General features: G+C 37.7%; 1 protein-coding gene across 5 annotated transcripts in view; it reads left to right on the top strand.

Moving 5' to 3' along the window:
* The window catches only part of LOC134654550 (uncharacterized), a 107,530-nt gene that overhangs the window by 65,593 nt on the left and 19,466 nt on the right, over window positions 1–22,471 (top strand). For all 5 annotated transcript variants that reach the window (XM_063509999.1, XM_063510000.1, XM_063510001.1 and 2 more), the window contains 2 exons: window positions 2,814–3,200; window positions 3,561–3,682. In XM_063509999.1, coding sequence (XP_063366069.1) covers window positions 2,814–3,200; window positions 3,561–3,682 — 509 coding nt within the window. The remainder of the gene's footprint in view (window positions 1–2,813; window positions 3,201–3,560; window positions 3,683–22,471) is intronic.

The following is a 22,471-nucleotide window of genomic DNA, read 5'->3' on the forward strand; positions in this document are numbered from 1 at the left end:
GTCAGTTTGTGTACTGCAGAACATAATCCATATGTTTTCTTGACGTTAGTAGACGTAGTTAGGATACGAATTAAATTTTTTTAATGTTAATTTTTGTAAAGCCATTCCCTAACTTCTATGATTAAGGACCTTGATTTTGTGTGTTTACCATTCATAACATCAAAAAACATGGCAAGGGACTGTCAAACTTACAGGAATTCTAGGACATTTCGTAAAATTTAATCTAAATAAATAATATCCCTCAAAATAGAAAGTTAATTATACTCACAATCATCCGCAATATCATTTTCATCATATGTAGTCAACAATCCTATAATCATCAACATCTGACACCCACACCGTCTAATTTGTTTAGTGACATTGAATTGTTTTAAATATAACGACACCCAATTTCGTCTAATCTCAACCCTGTAGCATCAGCATGAAGCGTATATTCGTATGATGATCTTGGTAAAGATCAGTAAACGAATGCCATTGCGATCCTAAAATTATAATGAAGGCAATATCTGCTGTTGAAAAGTTTATTGACCATTTAGTTAACATAAAATATACGGCCCATTAGGCAGACACTTAAATATCTACTTTTGAAAGCCACAATTTCGCGAAAATCCAAGTTGCAAAATCTACTCATTTTGTTTTGTTTGAGTAATATGGGTTGTTATTGTAACAAAACGTAGTAATAGAGCATTATTTTCGTAAACAGTAATAAGAAAACGCTCATTAACATAAATAGTTAAGCATGTAGCCCATACTAATTACTTTGACAATGTGTTTGTATGTATCATCAAACACACTGTTAGCGGACAAGGCTTACGAATTCGTAAGCCTTAATGCAAATACATAAGGATGCTGTTAGTAGCTGTAGACAACCATTTAATTGCAAAGAATAGGGGCTTGCCAGATAGTGGGCATAATAGTCAACTCTCCTATTTCGTGTAATATTCAAAATTTCAGAAAGATGTTAGAAAATATTGATTAAATGAAATACATGAGTACGAGGTTGATGTATTGAAATTAAAATCTTATTTTTAGTAAAATATTGTATTGATATGAATGAGTCTTTATAGGTCTCTATAATTCTCAAAGGGCTCATGTTTAAATAAAACATAAACATGGGCGAATAGAAACACAGTCCCTATAGATACCTTCTAAGCTAATGCAGTTTTTATTTATTACTTCAAAAACACTTTTATAATGTAAATTTATTTATATAGTTGAGTACCCACAGGCAATACAATTTTGAAGGACAAATTGCCAGAATTTGCATTCAAATCGGTTTGTGTGAACGGCCGAGTGGATATAAATAAAGCAGAAGGTCATTTGACATTACTCAATTTGATAGTTTTTTTAACGTACGAGTATACCAATAGATATACCTACGGTAGGTATTGACGAGGCAAATATATAAATAAATAAATAAATATTATAGGACATTATTACACAAATTGACTAAGCCCCACGGTAAGCTCAAAAAAGCTTGTGTTGTGGGTACTCAGACAACGATATATATAATATACAAATACTTAAAAAATACATAGAAAACAACCATGACTCAGGAACATATACATATCTGTGCTCATCGCACAAATAAATGCCCTTACTGGGATTCGAACCCAGGACCGCGGCTTCACAGGCAGGGTCACTACCCACTAGGCCAGACCGGTCGTCTAAAAGTATAAGTATAAAAGTATTTTAATTTTTAACTTGTTCTGTTTGGTTTTAATCACACTTCACATCAGTCTTACAGGATAGTTTTGTTTTAAGTCCTGACATCTCGGAAAGAGCTTAACTTTTTAAATATTTCCAAGAAATTAAAAAATGCTAATGGGAAAACAATGACACGTAAGAACGGTAGGTACTAGGTACCTACTTACCGACTTACTATTTCATACTTGCTAGGCACGTAGTTTGATTTTATGACACCTAACGTCCTTGTGCTGGGAGCTGTATTAAGTATCTTCTTTTCAGTGCGAATAGATTAGATTCGCACTGAACAGAAGATACTCTGTTTAGAATAAATAATTAAATACGCAATTAGAACTGCGACTGATGTTTTTATGCTTTGTTTGACTTTTTCCATGAAGGCTTGTTATTGTATCGTAAAATCTTTGGTTTGTTCTAAATTGACGAAAATAATTTTAAAACTCCCAAACTAAAATTGGCTGAATATTTGTCCAGACAACAATTTGCAATTTTAGCAGGCTGATTTTATTAAGATTACTTTATACAACAGAGTTTTCCGGGCGTTTTGAGTAAGACATTTTCTGCTCCATGAAACATTCCGAGACAAAGTAGGGAACGCCCTTGGGAGTTAACGAAATCAAAGCGGGAACTAATCTGATAAGTGGCTTGTACGTGGTAATGGTAAGGGCTAGCGAGGCTTTTGCGCCATTTAGCTATTTGTGGAATAACGGGACCTGATCACGAGAAATCTTCTGCGTTTCATTTTGTAACGCCACCTAGCTAACCCAAAAAAAACTTACATGTGTAAGGCTAAATCTTATTTCATCTTATCTGTGAGATTTTGCAAGGAATCTGTCATCTTTAAGATTAACGGCTGGTATTCAATCTTCAGGTTCAGGAGTTTTCTGTTATCACAAATAAATATTTTAGGTATAGTGGAGATCATGAAATAAGCTATGAAAAGACGTAGGTAATCAATGAAATCTAGAAGTTAACAAGAACTTAAATAAATATGATAAGATACGATATGTACCACAACCAGATCTCTGTTACCTTCCGTCCGTACCTTCATAGCTTTAGTCCACATTCCATTTTACTGTCAAACCACTAACCATCAACATTATTTCCAGATCGTCAAAATCCCGGAAACAAAAGAAGGGTTCATCGACCTGAACAACCTAGATCAGAAGCTTCAGAGGTATTCAGGGACCGGCAAGCGAATGATCGGCTTCTTCCCTGCGGCATCCAAGCTCACAGGAGTCCTGGCTGACGATGTGGCTACAACGCTCCTGTTACACCAGTACGGCGCGTGGGCATTCTGGGATTATACATTAGTAGCACCAACGTCTGCAGTTGATATGAACCCAACATTCCCTGGGGTCGAAGAGGAGATGGTGAAGAAGGACGCGGTGTTCTTTAATTGCGAGAAGTTTGTGGGAGGAGTGCAAGGGCCGTACGTGGCTGTGGTTAAGAAGGACGTGTTTAGAAATACTCCGATTTATTCTGATGATGTTGAGGTGAGAACTAGCTTTTATTGTAAGTTTGAATGAGGGCGACGCTTAATAGTTCTGATTATTACTTCATATGCCGATATTTAGAACTAATAATGCTCTCTTGTACAATAATTTGGTACCATCGAGCTGATCTGTCGATGCAGCCCGTAAATGTATTGTATGTATACTTAAATTAATTAAACTGTTCTGTTAGTCACATACCTAGACTCCTCGAGTTTTGACGGGTCAAATTCTTAGGCAGCACAAATACAGACGACAATCGCTTAAATTATCTTTTTAAGAATGAAATTTTTAACATAATCTTTTCAATTAAAAGTCCGATTTAGCTAAATCAAAGAGTAAAATAACTGTGAATATCCACAGGTTCTGTGCGAAAGGATTGAAGAATGGAGATGCACGGACGCGGTGAGAACAGCCCTCGTCATGCAGCTGCGAGATGCTGTCGGCTTGCAGACGATTGCGGACCGACAGGACAACATTACCAGGTCAGTTACCTATGCCTGTATATACTTACAATACATATATAGACAGGTTTAAGATTACATTCGGATCATGACTGCAGAAACGGGAAACAAGCGATGGCAATGTAAATATCAAATTGAGTTGCTGCGCCCCCATTGTAACTGATTTAAGTTGTTGTAATTATTATTTTGTTGGGTTTGTTGTGTGATCCCAGATGGTCCAAATAAATGATAATTTAACTTTCACCTCAGCAGCTCTAACAAGGGTACTTTGCTACTTAAAAACAGTGAGCAAAATCGCATTTTGCTCACTGAGTGAGACAAAATGAGCAAAATGTACTTTTGCTCACTCAGTGAGCAAAATGCGATTTTGCTCACTGTTTTTAAGTAGCAAAGTACCCTTGTTCGAGCAGCTGAGGTGAAAAAACTTAATTGTTGGTATATCTTAAGAAAACATGAGTGAATAGAGGTAAGTGATTAAGAAGGAATACATTTTTCGGGTTCTCTAATATGTTCTCACTGCTGAGGTGAAAAGTTTTGTAAACTACACGAGATCAAAGTTATTTACATCTCGTGCCCTTTTGAGTCCCTTACTACGCTCAAGATTCTAAATTAGTATAGAATCTTTCGGTTGCACGGGACTCAAAATAAGCACTCGAAGAAATATCAAACTTTGATCTCTTGTTGTACAAATACCTATTAATTTAATTATTGAACTCCGTCTTGATATTTGCTGTGATATCGTTTGGATATATCACCGGTTTTTCATTGCTGCGATGCCGTACACTATAAAGTAAAGCATTCACAACCCGAGAGGAACTTTTACCATTTTCAATGTTAAAAATGCCTTGACAAAATCCTGTATAGAGCTACGTTTACAATCGCACTTATTGAGACATGATTTAGTAATAGTGACCTTTCTGTCTGTTATGTCGCACGCTTATAACAATCGCACAAAGACAAAATTGCGATTGTTTGAAAACTTAAGCTTAAAGCAAAGGCATGTTAGAGTGGGCAACCCTATACCTACTACCTAGGTTTCGGGTTCGAGATAAAATTATTTATTACTTAGTACAAAATCTAAAGTATCTTTCCGAATGTCTTCTACTTTATCATTTATGCTACCTACCTCAAAGTTCGTAATATGAATCAGTCCCAAGGGATTTGGCTTAGTTCGGGGAATTACTTACGTTGTAACTTCCTTATTGTTATACGGAAAACTTCCAAGGCTTTCAGCGATTTTTTGAATGAGTTATCATTTTAACAACTTAATTCAATGAAGTTCGTAAGCATGTACGAGTAAACAAGACAAAATCAGCCACGTGCCAGCTACCTATCACTCTGATGAATGTCGCAGACTAAAAAAAATATGAGAATCGTTTGAAATCATCTTTCATACGTTTACACTCATAATGTACGGATACGATGGTCGTATTTGTTTATGTGACAGCGTCCATCTCTTTCAATCGCGTGATGTTAAGATGTCTCTTAATTTATACCGTGGATTACCACCCATAATTCACCTGTTGGTCTGTGTTTCCATTACCTATAGTTCACTTATTTCTGTAAATACAACGGGATACTACTCGTAATTGTCATTACGTGCTATGTCTCTAGTTTGAAAACAATAGGGGATCCTATTGCATAGCCGTCTTTATGGCGTCGCTTTCTGTTATCTATTTTTTTATCAGCATTGAACATAACAATATTTGAGTGATCAGTTTCCACTATCACAATACTACCGATATACACGTATGTACTCGTACCCATGGATCTATAATATTAAATATATAGGTACCTCTATGCTCGTACCATAGCTATTGTAATCGAAAAATCGTCTTCATTATCATTGCCGTTATATTTTGTGAGTATTTCGTTGCGTTGCGTTATCTTATTACATTATAAGCTGCCTTATTTTGATCTTTTGAAAAAATCCTGGATAAGGTACCTGTTTTTTATACACCAGCCAGACCAAGCGATATTTAGATAGATAAGATAATGTAATTATTTATTTCATGTCAATCTTAGTGGTCGAGTCCTCCTAATAGGTATAAAGTACCTGTATCAGGAGACCTCGCTCTTCCAGATAAAAAATATTTACAAAAACCTTTGTTATTGTTATACTTAGATCATTGTGGTTAAAGTCTACTTTTACTTTAGGTATAACAAAACACATGCCCTTTGTTGCGGTTTCTGTGGATAAAAATACAACATTACGCATGTTTTAGTCACTGTTAAACAAAGGTGATACCTATATTCCGTTGACACAATATTATTGATAGCTAAAGTAGAATACCTACCAGTCTATGATACCAGTACAAAAGGTGGAACAAAGATAATGTTAAGACTTCAAAGATGGTTTACTAAGCTACAAATTTATTAGGTAGGTTAGGAAGGTATCTTTGTGACATGTTTTACTTTTTAAATACCTATCGTATGTATGGACATACCGTGTCGCGTATTGTTTTTTATGAGCCTGTAATATACATATACTTACCTAGTTTTACTTACGTTTGTTTATTATTTATGACATTTATGATTCGTAAAACAAAGGTACATAGTAATAGTTTTCCAATAATTCAGGCTGAAAATGGACCATGTTTTGATTTAATTTAATATCTATTGAGCGAGTTAACTGATCTAAGAGATTTTAAATTAATTTACGGCTGAATTTTTACAAGAACCTACCTCTAAATAGGTACAGTCAGCAACAGTTTTTTTGATTTTTATAGATGGATGACTAACTAGAGTTACTGATGTATATCATGTATAATTATATAGATTTTAATCGACTATCTCCTTTAAAATAAGCTGTTAAATAGTCCTGGCGGTTGGCCCAAAAACGTTGCAAATGGTGTTAAAGGTGTGAAAATTGGCACGATTGATCTTTAGGACAGTTTAATCAATTTGACCCGAACACAAAAAAAAAACGGTAGGAGTTATGACGTCATCTTTTTTTTGTATGGAAAAAAAAACTAAATGTAAATATTTTCAAAATTGCTTTTTTGTGGTTAGATATGAGGATATTAAGTATCATTTGAGGTATATTTTACAAAAAATAATTCAACGGTATAGTATCTCGAGGAGCCCAAACTTGGTATGTTTAAAAAATTATTTTTATTTTTATTTAAAACAAGTGACTCAAATGTAATGATGTGATATATTTTTAGAACCAGCTCAGAATGCCCTTTCATTTAATACCACACACGATAGGATTCTGAACATGTTTATTTCCATACACAAAAAAAAAAGATTACGTCATAATTCCTCTCGTTTATTTTTTGTTGGTGCTTCGCGTCAAATTGATTCAACTGTCCTAAAGATCAATCGTGCCAATTTTCATACCTTTAACACCATTTGCAGCATTTTACTGAATTTCCCGTTCTACCGCCAGTGCTAAAAATTATCTTAACCCAAATACGTTGTCTATAATAATGAAAAAATAAAATAGAAAACAGCTGGAAATTTCCTCTAAATTATATGGCATACCTATCATTGAAACTTGTATTCGTTATCTACTTTCTATTCATCTGTACCGTCTAGGCGAGCATTTGCATCGACATTCGCATGGAAAATCACAGCGTCTATTGGGATCGTGTCAACTGCGACGTTATTACAATCGCTTACGAAGCACAGGCGAGGTAAATTGTTAGGTGATAGTTCAAATTTTTTTAGCATTAGAAAGAAGGTAAGCGATCTTGACATGTCTTTTAATTGAGAAACGCTTTTCAAAAATCAGTAACTATTACTTATGAAAGCAGAAGAATATAAATGATCGCATTAGAATTAGATTCATAATTGTTACATATTTGCCATTATTTATTTTTAAAACGTGTTTTTCAATAAAAAGACACGTCAAGATTGTTTACCTTATTTCTAATGCTAAAAAAACGAACTATAGTAGGTATAAGGGTACGGGCAGGTTGCAGCACGCTCGACTCGATCGACGAATTGTTTAACGTTTTATGCACTAGCAGCTGGTATAAGGGAGTTTAGGGACAGACCACGCTGCGAGTCACTGTGCTGGACTGTCGTAGCGTGCATCAATCGTTTAAATTTAATGGCTCCTCTACACGATGGGCCAACGCCGGCCACTCCAAGGGAGGCATTTATGCGTTAGAGGGAGCAAGTGATATTGCTATCTCATTCTACCGCATGGCTGCGTCCCTTGGAGTGGCCGGCGTTGGCCCATCGTGTAGAGGAGCCATAAAGGACTACCACCGTCTGTAAAATGACTAAGATTTTAACAGTCAAACAGACGTGATCGGTCGTGAACTGCTGATGCATCTACTGCCGTGTCCCGGTGGCAGACCCGCCCGGTGGATTTGTATCGTGCATGATGGCTATTCGCGCGCAACGGTGGCCCTATATGCGCTTTCTGGTTACGGGTCATCCTCGCGTTGTCCCGGCATTTTTGCTACGGCTCATGGGAGCCTGGGTTCCGCTTGGCAACTAATCCCAAGAATTGGCATAGGTACTAGGTAGTTTTTACGAAAGCGACTGCCATCTGACCTTTCAACCCAGAGAGTACCTAAACTAGACCTTATTGGGATTAGTCCGGTTTCCTCATGATGTTTTCCTTCACCGAAAAGCGAATGATAAATATCAAATGATATTTAGTACATAAGTTCCGAAAAATCATTGGTACGAGCCGGGGTTTGAACCCGCAACCTCCTAGGCCACCAGCGCCTTCTGGTTACGGGTAATTGTTATAAATCTTGCTGTAATGGCTCGCATAACCGTTTGACTTTCCAAGCCAGCAATATTTGGAATAAATATCATAATATGTTACTCATGACGCTAACCTCGTTGCCACCAAAACCAGTTTAAGTGACCTTAGATATCTATGCGCTTTTGCGAATTTAGAGGTCAAATCACACTAGAAATGGCTTACAGATCAGATTGACACGTGAATAGATGTCTGTTAGTTCAGTTTGTTTGCGCGGCTTCGCCAAACAAGCTGGGCTGTTGACTTTGGCCGGGATCTGGTTTGATTCAGTGCATGGCGTTGAATTAACTTTTGGTACAATGTAGCCTTTTATTTAAAGAAAATATAAAATAAAATATAGATTTTAAGAGCAGCAGCGGTTCGCTACTAGTGATTGTTTTAAGAGCTTTGACTCCGCTAATCAAGATACTGAAAGCATGTAACGCAGTGGCGCGAGTGACCGACAGGACACCATCAGTAACACGACACTTTAATTTTTATCCAAGAAAATAAGAGTAGGGAACGGAAACGTAGGGAAAACGCTATCCAATAGCTATTACTTACTCTTTCTTTGGACGGAGTTAAAATGCGTCATTGTTTTCTGCAAAATATCTAATTTCTTAATTTAATAAACAAACTATATCTTCAAACGCTGGGAAGCGTGTTCACTGTCATTGTTAATTACCTAATGCTTGTCCTTGGCTAAAGTAAACGCGAGCAGACCACCACCGGTGTCTATTTCCAATACGTCGGTAACCAATTTAGTTGTGAAAATAAACTGTAGCATTCGCACGCATAACCGGACTCCGGATTTGTGGTTCGGCGTAGAAAGCGTTCCTACGTTGCTTTTTGACAGCGCTCGAGAGTAAAATAAACATGCTCTATTTCAGGAGTTTCCAAATATTTTGAGGAACCTTTCCAAAGTTTGGACTTTTTTTGGCGAAGCCTTGTGCGTCAGACCTTCATTTGCAGAACATATGATATTATAGTGAAATTACTGGTATGGTTTAATTTAAACCGTCATGATAGAAGACAGATGTTTGTTACTTACGGTTATAAAGCGTGGGTATTCTACTGGGGTAGTTAAAATATGTCAATATTTAAATGTTGACAGTTCGGTAGCGTTACTTAACACAAAAGTAGCCAAGTAACCATCTGTCGCATTCTGTAGTCAAATCGGGCCCTGATCGTAACTCAATTTACAAGAACCGTGTTATGTCATTATATGGCTCTTTAGGCGTCGTAAACCCGCGGATTGCAGCCAAGTGCGTCGGTGGTGCTATTAAACTTATCATAATTTATTAAGATGTCATATTAGTTAGTATTTATGTGTTTATTTACATAATGTTTACCGGTTGGGAAGGAATGTAGGTAATGGTAAGGGATGCAATTAGAATTTAGAAAATTACAAACTTACAAGTAACAAAAAACAGGCGAAAGAAATCCATATATCTCGGCCAATAAACGCATTCTTGCATTTCTTTAGCTATCAACAAAAAAAGTGGAAAAAACTATTAGCCAAGGTGCCAAGTTGCCTTCGCTGACTGTACATAATATCCGTCACATAGGTATTTTCGTGGGGTCCCTTTGTTTCCTTTATGTATTGTTTGTCATATTATCATTAGTCCTAAAACTGAAACCGTTAACTTTTCAGGATTTTCATAAGGTTATCCTATAGATAGGTTAGGTTAGGAAACAATAGATAAGTATAGTTCGTTTTTTAGCATTAGAAATTTGGTAAACAATCTTAATGTGTCTTTTAATTGAAAAACACATTTAAAAATAAGTTACGGTAAATATATATGTAACAATTATGAATCTAATACGATCTTTTATAGTCTTCTGCTTTCATAAGTAGTTATTGATTTTTAAAAAGTGTTTTTCAATTAAAAGACATGTCAAAATCGCTTACCTTCTTTCAAGTTCTTTCTAATGCTAAAAAAAACGAACTATAGTAGGTACCCTTATGACGTTATTGAATTTATTAACATACCTTCGTCGTTGACAATTTATTGTCATTTTGCATTGTAGCTGTCTCAATGACATGTCGATATCGTCGTTAAACTCAAACAGCGCGTGATGGCGCCTTCCGCCCGTACAAACAAACATACTGATTGTAGGCAAACCGTCAAAGCAAACGATACTTGGCAAATACCTATGTCTAACAATGTACTTTGTGATCACACTAGCTGTGATAACGCCAAAGCACTGTATATGCGGAAATCAACACATTTTTATGCGGTTTTCGTCGCAGGAAATAGTTCCATCCATACAGAAACTTAATTATGTATGTGTTCAACTGTTTAAAAATTACACTTTATGAATTTTTTTCATGTAAGTACCTAAAGAAAAACGGAGAGAAGGTACAATCTGTGATTCTTTTATTCGCCGTCTTAATAAGACGTATTCCATTCGGAAGAAATTCAGATTTGCTTCAGTAACTCCGTATGAAACTAGGTATATTTTTTATCTACATTGTACTACCTACGACTATGTTTTACATTAGACAACCTGTATCTAACAATGTTTTTTGTGGCGACTGGCGAGTGTGTTTTGTGATCACTTTGTATTGAAGAGTGATATGACTTACGTCAGTAGTCACACGTAAAGTCTGATAGTCGCGTATTTGTCATTTATCGTTGACGTTTGTCACGTTTTAATAACTGAGGAGTGTCTTTTCAAAAGGGTTTATTTTTTATGGGAATCTATTTCTAAATTGGACCTTAAGTTTTCTTGAGCAAGGTTCTCTCTAGAAGTACCGCTAAGAAAAAAATAAACCCTTTTGAAAAGACACTCTTCAACTATACTCTAACTACTAACTAACTAACTCTTATCCATAGCAATAAGTAATTGACTTAAGTAAAACGCGATTTTCAAAAACAGTTTATGGCACTATTGGCGCACTTATCGCACAGCGGGTAAAAAGCTGACATTATGTAATAAAAGACCGACTTTTCCTTTTGTCAGATTACTCGAATAAATATTACCGATTATACGAATGGCAAATAAAAATGGCCAAAAAATAGTTCACCTGACTTGTCTTTCTTAACCCGTCCACAATCATGTGAAGATAGGCTAATTCACAAAAGCTGACGCGGATTTTATATGAGAATTTCGACAGTCCAGTGCAAATCTTGCGACTGAATAATAGTTTAAAAAGTTATGCAGAAATTACACGCCGGGATTACTTAATAACTTTCTTCCTAATGTAAACCGTCTAATCTAGCGTATGAAATTTTATCCAAAAAGCAGTAAATTTCCGCAAATTACCTACTAGATTGAAAGGAAGGGCCTTATTAGTGGCGGATGGGTGAATTTCCCGCTTCCCCAGAAACGTTTCCCACCAATTGGAAGCCCAGACGACATTTCATTGCATTTGCCTTGTTTCCTTCAGGAACTTTTCAGGAAAATGGGAGGAAAAAACGATTTTCTTTCTTTATGAAATAGGTACCTACTTCTTCTTTTCGCGGTTTACCGGTTCTGTCTTAAAATAGCTGATCCTAAAAGTAGATTAGATTTTACCAATGCGAGTGCATTCTCACCTCTCAACGTAAGGTAAAACAACGCCTTGTTAGGGGTGTACTGGTTTCCTAGCCATATTTTCCATTTCCATTTATTTAATGACTAAAGTAATAAACCTGGTTACTAAAGAATGTCATACTATTACTATGTACCAGTGTCCTTCGCTCATTATCGTACTGCATAGCAACGGGCTATTTCCAGTGACCCATTTAGCCAGTTAGAGGGCGCGTGTCGAGATGACCTGAATTCGATTCCGGACTAGGGCTGTCTTACAAATAGCAAGTGCTGATTAAAACAACAGATTCTTGTGCCCGTGGCCATGGGTGACTAATGATGTAATTATACTCGGAAGTTTGATGTCTCCGCGCAGCTTTTTTAAATTCAAGATGTTCACTGATACAAAAAGGTTGTCAACGGTTGATATTTTTAAATGGGATGTAATGCGCGCATTTGCGAACATAACATTACTACAGGAACGGGAAAAGGTAATAGTTATTTGTTTTACAAGGGGGCAAAGTTGTTGTTTAACCGCTCGTGCTAATATTGATACCCGAGCAAGCGAAATATTCTAAACTTGATACGAGTACGTGGTTTGCATTTAAATCACAGATTTTTGTACTAGATCGAAATAATCCACGGACGACTGATGATACCGTAAGTATATATTTACGTATATCTTTCTTGCCAGCTCAGTGCCTCCTCCTCACACAGTATTCAGCAATTTCATTACGTATTTCTTACAAAGATCTGGTAATTCGTTGTGGTCTATTTTGCAGAGGTACAAGACAATTAAAGTGTTAGGTTAGCTTTCTTCTCTTCTTTAAATAACAGCAACGGATTAAAAGGAACGCAGCACACACTACCTCTACGTCCGCAATTTTGCCTACTTCTGGATGAATGTATGGAGCACAGGCGAACATATAATCGAGGCGAATATTCAGGTGTTTTGAGCATTTGCTCACAAGGAACAAATGCTCGCATCGAGCAAATGCGAATATTCGCATCGAGCAAATGCTCACGTCAATCGCCACCTTAAAAAATACATTTTATTCTTTAAAAACGCATAGAATTAGACCACGATAAATCAGCAACGATTTTGATAGCACACGCAGTGCAAGTGTTTTATTTTAAACGTCAAACTTCTATGAAATGATGACGTATAAATAACACTTGCATTGCGTGAGTTATCAAAATCGTTGCAGACTTATCTTGGTCTACCTCGAACTAGCCCCAAGCGAGGTGCATTCACGTCGCATGCACCAATAAGCGTCAGCGATCTTCAAGGTCGTACAAAAGAAAATCAATTTTACCCTTCAAGATACTTCACGTTTAATTGAAAAATTTAACACAAATGACCCGATCACACTATCCACAACCCTACTGGATAACACGTGGTTGCCCTAGTCTAGCTGGCTGCATGCGAGATGCATCGATAAAAGACGCCTTGCAAAGAAAATTGAATTTATATTGGCCTTCTTTATAGCTGGAGGCGATACAGTAATTGCAGTATACTGGAGGGTTAACATAAAAATAATAGTCAGTTCTCCTGAGATATTTTATATTAATATTGCACAGTAGAATAATAGTCATGAACCTATAATATTCTAGGTCCATGATAATAGTTATTTGTTTTACAAGGGGGTCAAAGTTGTTGTTTAATTACTCGTGCTAATATTGATACTCGAGCAAGCAAAAGATTCCTAAATTGAACCACGTGCGTTGCGAGGGTGACAAGGCAGGAGGGTTAAACAAATTTTACTCCTGAATGAAGTCATTGCGTAGTGCGTAGTCATTTTTACCAAAAATACTCATTCTCACAAATATACATTAATTCACAATTTTAAGAAAAGCGTGTGTTAAAGGTGGACAGTACTGTTTGTAGTCTGATAGTCACGAATAAATTTCAGTTTGTTTTACTTTTAAGTTGCATAAATACTCGTACCACGGTGTCAAGAAAATAATTAATGTATCACACGTCAGTGACACGAAGACTTGTTAACATTTAGAAGGAAGTTTTCGGATGATATATTATTCTTTTACACATCTAACACTCCACGCTTGTGTTCCGCAGACAAATAGGTACATTAACTCCGTGAAAGTGACATATAACATGGAAACTAGATCAAAAGATTCCTGCTGCTACATATAAAACTATGCTCCATGTAGGTCAGACATTTAGGTTAATCTTTTACATAATGATTACATTGGATTGTTTTCGGTGTGTATTTGTGGACGAAGTTCGCTGTAGCATTGATAACGTAAATAACTGGTGTTTGTAGACGGATAGGCGCCGAAGGGAAATGAATTACTTTTCTTTTTTTTATCATACTGATATTAGGTGAGGGTACTGAGGGTGAGGACTAAGTAGGTGCAACAAAATATATCACCTTTATTGTTTTTGTCAAAAAGCGAGTTCTCAGTTCGGGACGAACTACTATAGTACCTAATTATAATTATGTGATACCAATCGTATCGTGTCATATCTTATGATATGTGGCTGGCATTGGCATCACTACATAGTGTTAAATAAAAGACGTGTTGCTTGGCAAGTATTTATTCCGCGACTGCCTACCCACTTATTCTAGATATATGAATATACCCATATATAACACCTTCACCCTTATTCTAAAACAATCCTCAAAGTTGAGTATAGTGTGCTACATTTATGTGCTAGGTATAATTCAATAATTGTGTTCAAAAGATTACCTAAGGCACAATGTAAATTAAAAAAGAAAGTAAACTATAAATAAGTAGGTATACATTTATGAAAATGATTTTACCTATTACCTTCACCCTAAAACTACCATAATTTCCTTGGGAATAACGTAACCAGTACAATATGCAATTGTTGATTTTAAAGATAGTTACAAAAAGATGCAATCAATCATTAATCGTCTATTTAGTCTTATTGACTGATACACGGGTACATACTTATGTTGTGAGTAGGTCTGATTAGACCAAGATTACATTATGTACATAACTACAGGTTTACCTGTTCGCCCAGTTTATTACATTTGTTCTTACAAATTAGTTATTATAGATTTATCTATTATCACGATATATTGATCAGTGATCATGTATTAATAGGTCCATTAGGTAGGTACCTAGCCTAGGTAGGTTTAGTATTCGCCTGAAGGGCCATCATGTTTTTTTTATGTTTTTATACTTTTGTTTATTAAACTCATATATAACAGAATGTTCTTTTCGTTTAAATATTACTGAAGTCGTTTAAAAAAAAACATAGTAACTTAAAATTAATACAATATTAGGTAATCTGTCCTGAGAGCCATGTCCGTTATTCATAAAGCCTGTTTATTTTGTTTCCGTCGAGTACACTTAAAAAAAACTGACTAGGAAGGACAAGCGATTATTCCTGGTACGTGCTCCTTGACCGACTATTATGAATAACGACAGAGGCCATTACATAAACAAGGTACTCAATCAATTTCGAGTCCATATCTCATTGGTGGGAATCGCGTTCTTTTTGGGCGGTTAGCCACCAGTAACTCCGGAGTTGCTTGACCTGCCGCGGGCGGGTTCATAGTAATATTTGGCTGCGTATCAATCGGCGCTGCCTGTGTGTTGCCATTGTCGCCAGCCGCGGCGTCATCATCATCATCATTCACCGCCGGACCGGGCGAGGGCAAAGGATACGCTAAACTTCGATGTTGTGGTGTCTCGTTTGGATTTTTAAACGGATTATTTTGCCCAGCTTGATCTATCACTCTCGACCTGATTTGATCCACGTGCCTATGTACCGTCTCCGTTCCAGATTCATCCTTAACCGAATAGTTTGTACCGCCAAGACATTCTACAATGCACCCCGGGCACCATTTAGTTTTATTAGTACCGAATTTCCTATACCAAATTAAATCCCCTACTTGAAAACTTCTTTGTACACCCCTCACCTGCTTCCTAATGCGATCCTGATGCTCGTGCGCCCGTGACGCCAGCTCCGGTTTTAAGCAGTCTAATCTGGCTCGAAGTGACCTACCTAGCAACAGTTTGGCTGGAGGGTAACCCGTGGCGTAATGGGGTGTGTTCCGGTAGTTCAACAAAAATCTACATAACGCCGTATGCATATTAGTCCCTTGTTCCATACTTTTTTTCATTACCTTTTTACATATCTTTACCGCTGACTCACAAGCCCCGTTCGATGCTGGGTGGTAGGGTGCGGTAAAAATATGTTCCACTCCATTACTGGCTAGAAAACCTTGAAATTCAGTACTCGTAAATGGGGGACCGTTATCCGTCACCAGCTGTTTTGGTAAACCGAAACGCGCCCACATTTCTCTAAACACGTCTATTACATAACTCGCTGATGTACCTGACATTTTAATTGCCTCTATCCATTTTGAATGTGGATCTACTACTATTAAATATTTAGTACAAGTATCTCCATACATACCGGTGGGTATTGACTCAGTCCCATTTGATATATCGGCCATTCGTCGTCGCTGTCCGTGCGTTGGCTAGGGCCCGCGCCGTCGCCGCCGATGCCCCGCCAGCTCGCCTCCTCGGCCGGCCCGGGGTGCTCCCGGATGCAGTGCTGGCGCGCGGGCGCCGCGCCCGAGCGCGCGCCTCGCCGCCTCCTGCCGGCCGTGCTGCCTCCCCGGCCGGTCATTGCCCTCTCGTTATAGCCGCGGCCTCCGAAGCCACTTGCGTACTCCTGAGCGGTTCCCCAACTCTTTGTCGCTCCCGGTCTTGCCCTAGCTCCGTGCCCCTCCTTTTCGGGACACACACGCCGTAAATGACCGACACGTGAACACGTGTCGCACACGTAATCCTTAAATTTGCACGCGGAACGCTCATGTCTAGTGTCGCCGCACGCTGTACATTGTTTTTTTCCACTTTGGCTGGCATTGTAGTGCATTCCTATCGCCGTAGATTCCACCGCACTAGAATCTTTCTCCGCCGACTCCATTGTAGTCGCTATCAGTACCGCTTTACTGTATTCGAGTTTTTTATCTGCAAATAACCTCTGTCGAATTGCGTCACTGGTAATCCCGCATACTAGTTGATCCCGGAGGTTCTCTTCTAGCCCGTTAGTCACGCTACCGAAGTCACAAAACCTCGCCATTTGTTTTAACGTGGCCACGTACTCGGCAATGGATTGCCCATTTTGTTGTCTGCATTGCCGAAACTTATAACGTTCTGCTAACGCCGATGGCACGGGTTCCAAGTGATCTTTCACTAATTTCACCACTTTAGCGTACGTTAATGTAGATGGTTTGTCCGGACTACATAAATTCACTATCAATTCATATGCACTTTCACCTACGTTCGCAATCAAGGTTGGTAGTTTCAAATCGTCCGTAACGCCATTAGCTAAAAAGTACATGTCCAACCTATCGCAATATAAGGTCCAATTCCCCGTTTTCACATCAAACTCCGAAAATTTACCTTTGCCAGCCATTTTTACCGATCAAACACTTAATTACACAATAATTTTACCATTCGCCGCCACTGTTAAATAAAAGACGTGTTGCTTGGCAAGTATTTATTCCGCGACTGCCTACCCACTTATTCTAGATATATGAATATACCCATATATAACACATAGTATAAAACAAAGTCGCTTCCCGCTGTCTGTCTGTCTGACTGTATGTATGCTTAGATCTTTAAAACTACGCAACGGGTTTTGATGCGGTTTTTAGGGTTCCGTAGCCAAATGGCAAAAAACGGAATCCTTATGGATTCGTCATGTCTGTCTGTCTGTCTGTCTGTCTGTCTGTCTGTCTGTCTGTCTGTCTGTCTGTCTGTCTGTCTGTCGCAGCTACTTTTTTCCGAAACTATAAGAACTATACTGTTGAAACTTGGTAAGTAGATGTATTCTGTGTACCGCATTAAGATTTTCACACAAAAAGAAAAAAAAACAATCAATTTTGGGTGTTCCCCATACTTAGAACTGAAACTCAAATTTTTTTTATCAAACCCATACGTGTGGGGTATCTATGGATAAGTCTTTAAAAATGATATTGAGGTTTCTAATATATATTTTTTTTCTAAACTGAATAGTTTGCGCGAGAGACACTTCCAAAGTGGTATATGTGCCCCCCCCTGTAACTTCTAAAAGAAGAGAATGATAAAACTAAAAAAAATATATGATGTACATTACCATGCAAACTTCCACCGAAAATTGGTTTGAACGAGATCTAGTAAGTAGTTTTTTTTAATACGTCATAAATCCCCTAAATACGGAACCCTTCATGGGCGAGTCCGACTCGCACTTGGCCGCTTTTTTTTTAATAGATAGAGTGGTTCAAGAGGAAGGTTTATGTATAATTTGTTAACCCGTGCGAAGCCGCCGGAGCGGGTCTCTAGTTGCATATAATTTCCTCCTTGAATTATGTTTTTGGCAAATGTGGTAAGTATTATTTGTAAACTTATACTTTTCATACCAAAATTGATTTCTCCGTATTCTTTACCTCTTACTGCGTAACGTAGCCTAAAGTAAGCAAATGTGATGTTTTCACATGTATGTCGTGCATATATCTGCTGGAAACATTGGCAATTGTAACAGTTTTATAACCGTGCATCATAAATCGCGCAATATAGGAAACTGGACTGGACGCGGCTATCCAACAAAGACCCGTGAATACACACTAGTTTTATACAATCAGGGCTCAGACGGAGTTGGTCAAAGTTGGCGCCCGGACCTGTGGAAATAGAACGAATTGACGTAAACATGAGATAAAACAGTACGGGTGTTACAGTCAACATACAGTCGACAGCAATAGTTGCTAAGAGTTCAGTCATTATAGATTTTCACATGTGAATAATCAGTTCTTGGATTTTTTTTTCCTAGGTCCCTCGGGGGGGTCACTGGGAGTGTAAATTCAAAAGGTAGATTGAATCAGGCTCCTGTGTATATTCGAAAAACGGATTTTCTTGAATAACTCGGCCATTTTTGATTTTACAGTAAAACCGTAAGGACAAAAATTGTAGGAAATTTGATTCTCTACAAGTTTGGTCCTCACAATTTTTCTTCTAGGATCGATATTTTGGAAATTAAATTTGAAAAAAGCGACAAATTCAAAATGTGGATTCCTATTTCCAAGCCGCATGTCGAGGGTACGGAACCTGGCTCGCACTAATGAGATTCTTGGAACTTATGTCCGGAATACAATTTGGTACTTTACAAGTACCGAAGTTTTTACCAATCTAATCTCAATAAGGATTACTTTACCATCTGAGTTAAAACAATCTGATGATAATAACTATTGCCTGTACCATAGTATGTCTAAAGTTACCCCTCGGTCCCCAGTTACCCCGCTTGACGGTAGGTACTTAACCTAGTTTGCCAGAGTTCTTTCCATCCACTCGTTTTCGCATAAAATCAGTCCGTTGAATCTAGTTTCTGCACTGGGCACTAAGCTATTTAAATACTTAATTTAATAGGTATGTAAAGTTAACGTTTATATGCATGCAAATTCACTCCCACACAACTACTAGTGCATGCGTGCGTCATACAGCCATATTCGAAATTTAAGATACGTCAAATATTAGATATCTGTGAGACATCACAGAGATATGTCAGTGTCAAACAAGTGTCAAAATTGACGTTTCTTCAAAGAAAAATGTCATTTTTGACACTTTTTTGACACTGACATATCTTGATGATACGTCTAATAGATAATCTAATAGATATCTAGTTCAAAATCCGAATACGGCCCTAAGACCTTTGCCCATAAAAGTAGATTACCCATCCTACTTTTCCACTCCACTATTGTAGCAATGAAATTATGTACCTATTTATTTTTATTGAAAAACGAAATTTTCATTGTATACTACGAGTGCTATGTTTTCTCAAGTTAAAAGTCTCTGATTGTACCTACTTTTCGTTACACTGAAAAGCACGGGAAAATGTATCCTCCTGTGTCCCCTTGGCATTATTCCAGTTTTGAATTGGGAACCTTGGAACCTTCTTGTATTCCATTTCAATTTAAAATTCGATTTGGATTAAATCCTTTATAAAGGCCTCAGGGACTCAGGCGGGTATAACCAATTAACCACGATCGTTCTATGAAATGGCGTTCGATTGAATACTTGCGAGACACGCATGTTCTCAGAGCCATTCGGGTTGTAATTAAGTGAAACCTTTCGATACGTTGGAACATCTATCAATGTGTAGTCATTGAACTGGATCAAGGCCTTTCTTGATTAATAAATAAGTAGCTGTTTCACCATCGTATTTTTTTGTAGAATAGATACGTTACCGGCCAAACCTAAATGCGTTATTTATTATGTACTTACATACCTACAATACATAAAAACAAAATAAATATAAAACAGTTATTTATCAGTCGTCTTTTATAGTCTCGAATGTTATTACAATTGCGATTACAATGTTTAGAGCAGCCATACTCTAAGTGTGTTCCGCGGAACCCTAGGGTTCCGCGACACCCCTGCAGGGGTTCCGCAAGAATTTAGAATTATGCTTATTAATAAAAAAACCGGCCAAGTGCGAGTCGGACTCGCGCACGAAGGGTTCCGCACCATCAACAAAAAATAAAGCAAAACAAGCAAAAAAACGGTCACCCATCCAAGTACTGACCCCGCCCGACGTTGCTTAACTTCGGTCAAAAATCACGTTTGTTGTATGGGAGCCCCACTTAAATCTTTATTGTATTCTGTTTTTAGTATTTGTTGTTATAGCGGCAACAGAAATACATCATCTGTGAAAATTTCAACTGTCTAGCTATCACGGTTCGTGAGATACAGCCTGGTGACAGACGGACGGACGGACGGACGGACGGACAGCGGAGTCTTAGTAATAGGGTCCCGTTTTTACCCTTTGGGTACGGAACCCTAAAAAATACACTACTATAAACTATTGTTTTATTGTAGGGTTCCATCAAGTATTTCGCTTTCCAAAAGGGTTCCGTCAAAAAAAAAAGATTGAGAACCGCTGGTTTAGAGTTTCTGCGGAAACAGAAGAGTCATGAAATGTACGAGTATGAGATCAAATACATTCTACAATTCTTCTCTGTCCGCACAAACTCTACGAGTAATTTCTTTCACATCCTGACCTTGCTCACTCAAGTTTCGCGTTCGATCTAATGGTTATAAATTATATTATAATCAGTGCGAAATAGACCCGATCTCTATTGCGCAGGGTTATAAAAGTAGTTATTACTTAAACGTAACAGTAGTTTTAGATGTGCTGAAGCCAAGGCCAATGATGTAGGAAGAATAATCAATGAGAATGTTAATAGCTCAGAGCGCGATGCTTATAAAGCTGGGTTCAGACAAACGTATTTTTAAATGTACTTAGATAGATCTTGGCAAATATAAATCTGAAAGGCTGATAGCTACACTTGGGACAACTATCTTTTCCTTTGTCTTTTCATTTAAGCTGTCTCACGCTAAAACGTCCGGGTACGGGCCGAGCCCTCCGAGTTACTTCAGTTCATGCAGTTCTCTTCAGAAAACGTCACATCAATCACATGATCACTGATCAGCCGTCATATTAAACGATGTATCGAAAACCTCGGCCCGGACCCGGACCGTTCTAAGACGACTCACCCTTAAAAATTGCTTTGCAACCGGGACTTTCCGAAAATTTCTCTCCACTTCGCAGTACCTATCACTTCCTTTTGGAAAAAACTCTTACGCATGTCTAGTATTGACTTAAGGATCATGCGTTCCCGCCGTGCCAATGTAGCCGTGGTAGGGTCGACTATAAAGAGATGTATCCACTTTTTCACCTTATTACAAGGCAGTAAGGTGAAAAAGTGGATAGGTACATCTAGTTGTAGTCGACTGTACCTAGTACTATTATTTATTCTGTAGCCGTGGCCGTAGCCGGAAGATTTTCTCAATAATTCTTTGAACAGCTTAAATACCTACCATTAACATGGCACGGACATGTTGCATGGGTTATTGTAAGTGTTAATCTTATGGGCCCGATTCAGATTTTGAACTAGATATCTATTAGACATCACCAAGATACGACAACGATATTTTAAGATCAAGCCTGTCAAATTTGACATTTCCGCGATTAGCGAGATACTCTAAAAACGATTTCCACAATGTCTAAAACGTCTCGTTATGTACTTTTAGATCTCAAAACGATTTTGAAACGATCTTTCTACGATAATTTAACGTAAAAGTGGCATTGGTTGCCCGAATTGAGCTGCAAAAGATATCTAAGTAGTTGAAATCTAAACTACCAGGTACCTAGTACTACATATCGTATCGTTCTCTTCTCTATAGTTCGTTTTTTTAGCATTAGAAAGAAGGTAAGCGATCTTGACATGTCTTTTAATTGAAAAACGCATTTAAAAAATCAGTAACTATTACTTATGAAAGCAGAAGAATATAAATGATCGTATTAGATTCATAATCTATATATATAATCTATATATATAAATGCAAGTGTCCTGACTGACTGACTGACTGACTGACTGACTGACTGATTCATCAACGCAGAGCCGAAACTACAAAAGCTAGAAAGTTGAAATTTGCACACTAGGTTGAATTTATAAAGTGTACAAGAGATAAGAAGCGATTTTGAAAAATTCAACCCCTAAGGGGGTTAAAAAGGGGATGAAAGGTTGTATGGGGTGCAAGTTTTATTT

The sequence above is a fragment of the Cydia amplana genome, chromosome 15 (assembly GCF_948474715.1).
Source record: "Cydia amplana chromosome 15, ilCydAmpl1.1, whole genome shotgun sequence".
Taxonomy (NCBI): Eukaryota; Metazoa; Arthropoda; class Insecta; order Lepidoptera; family Tortricidae; genus Cydia; species Cydia amplana.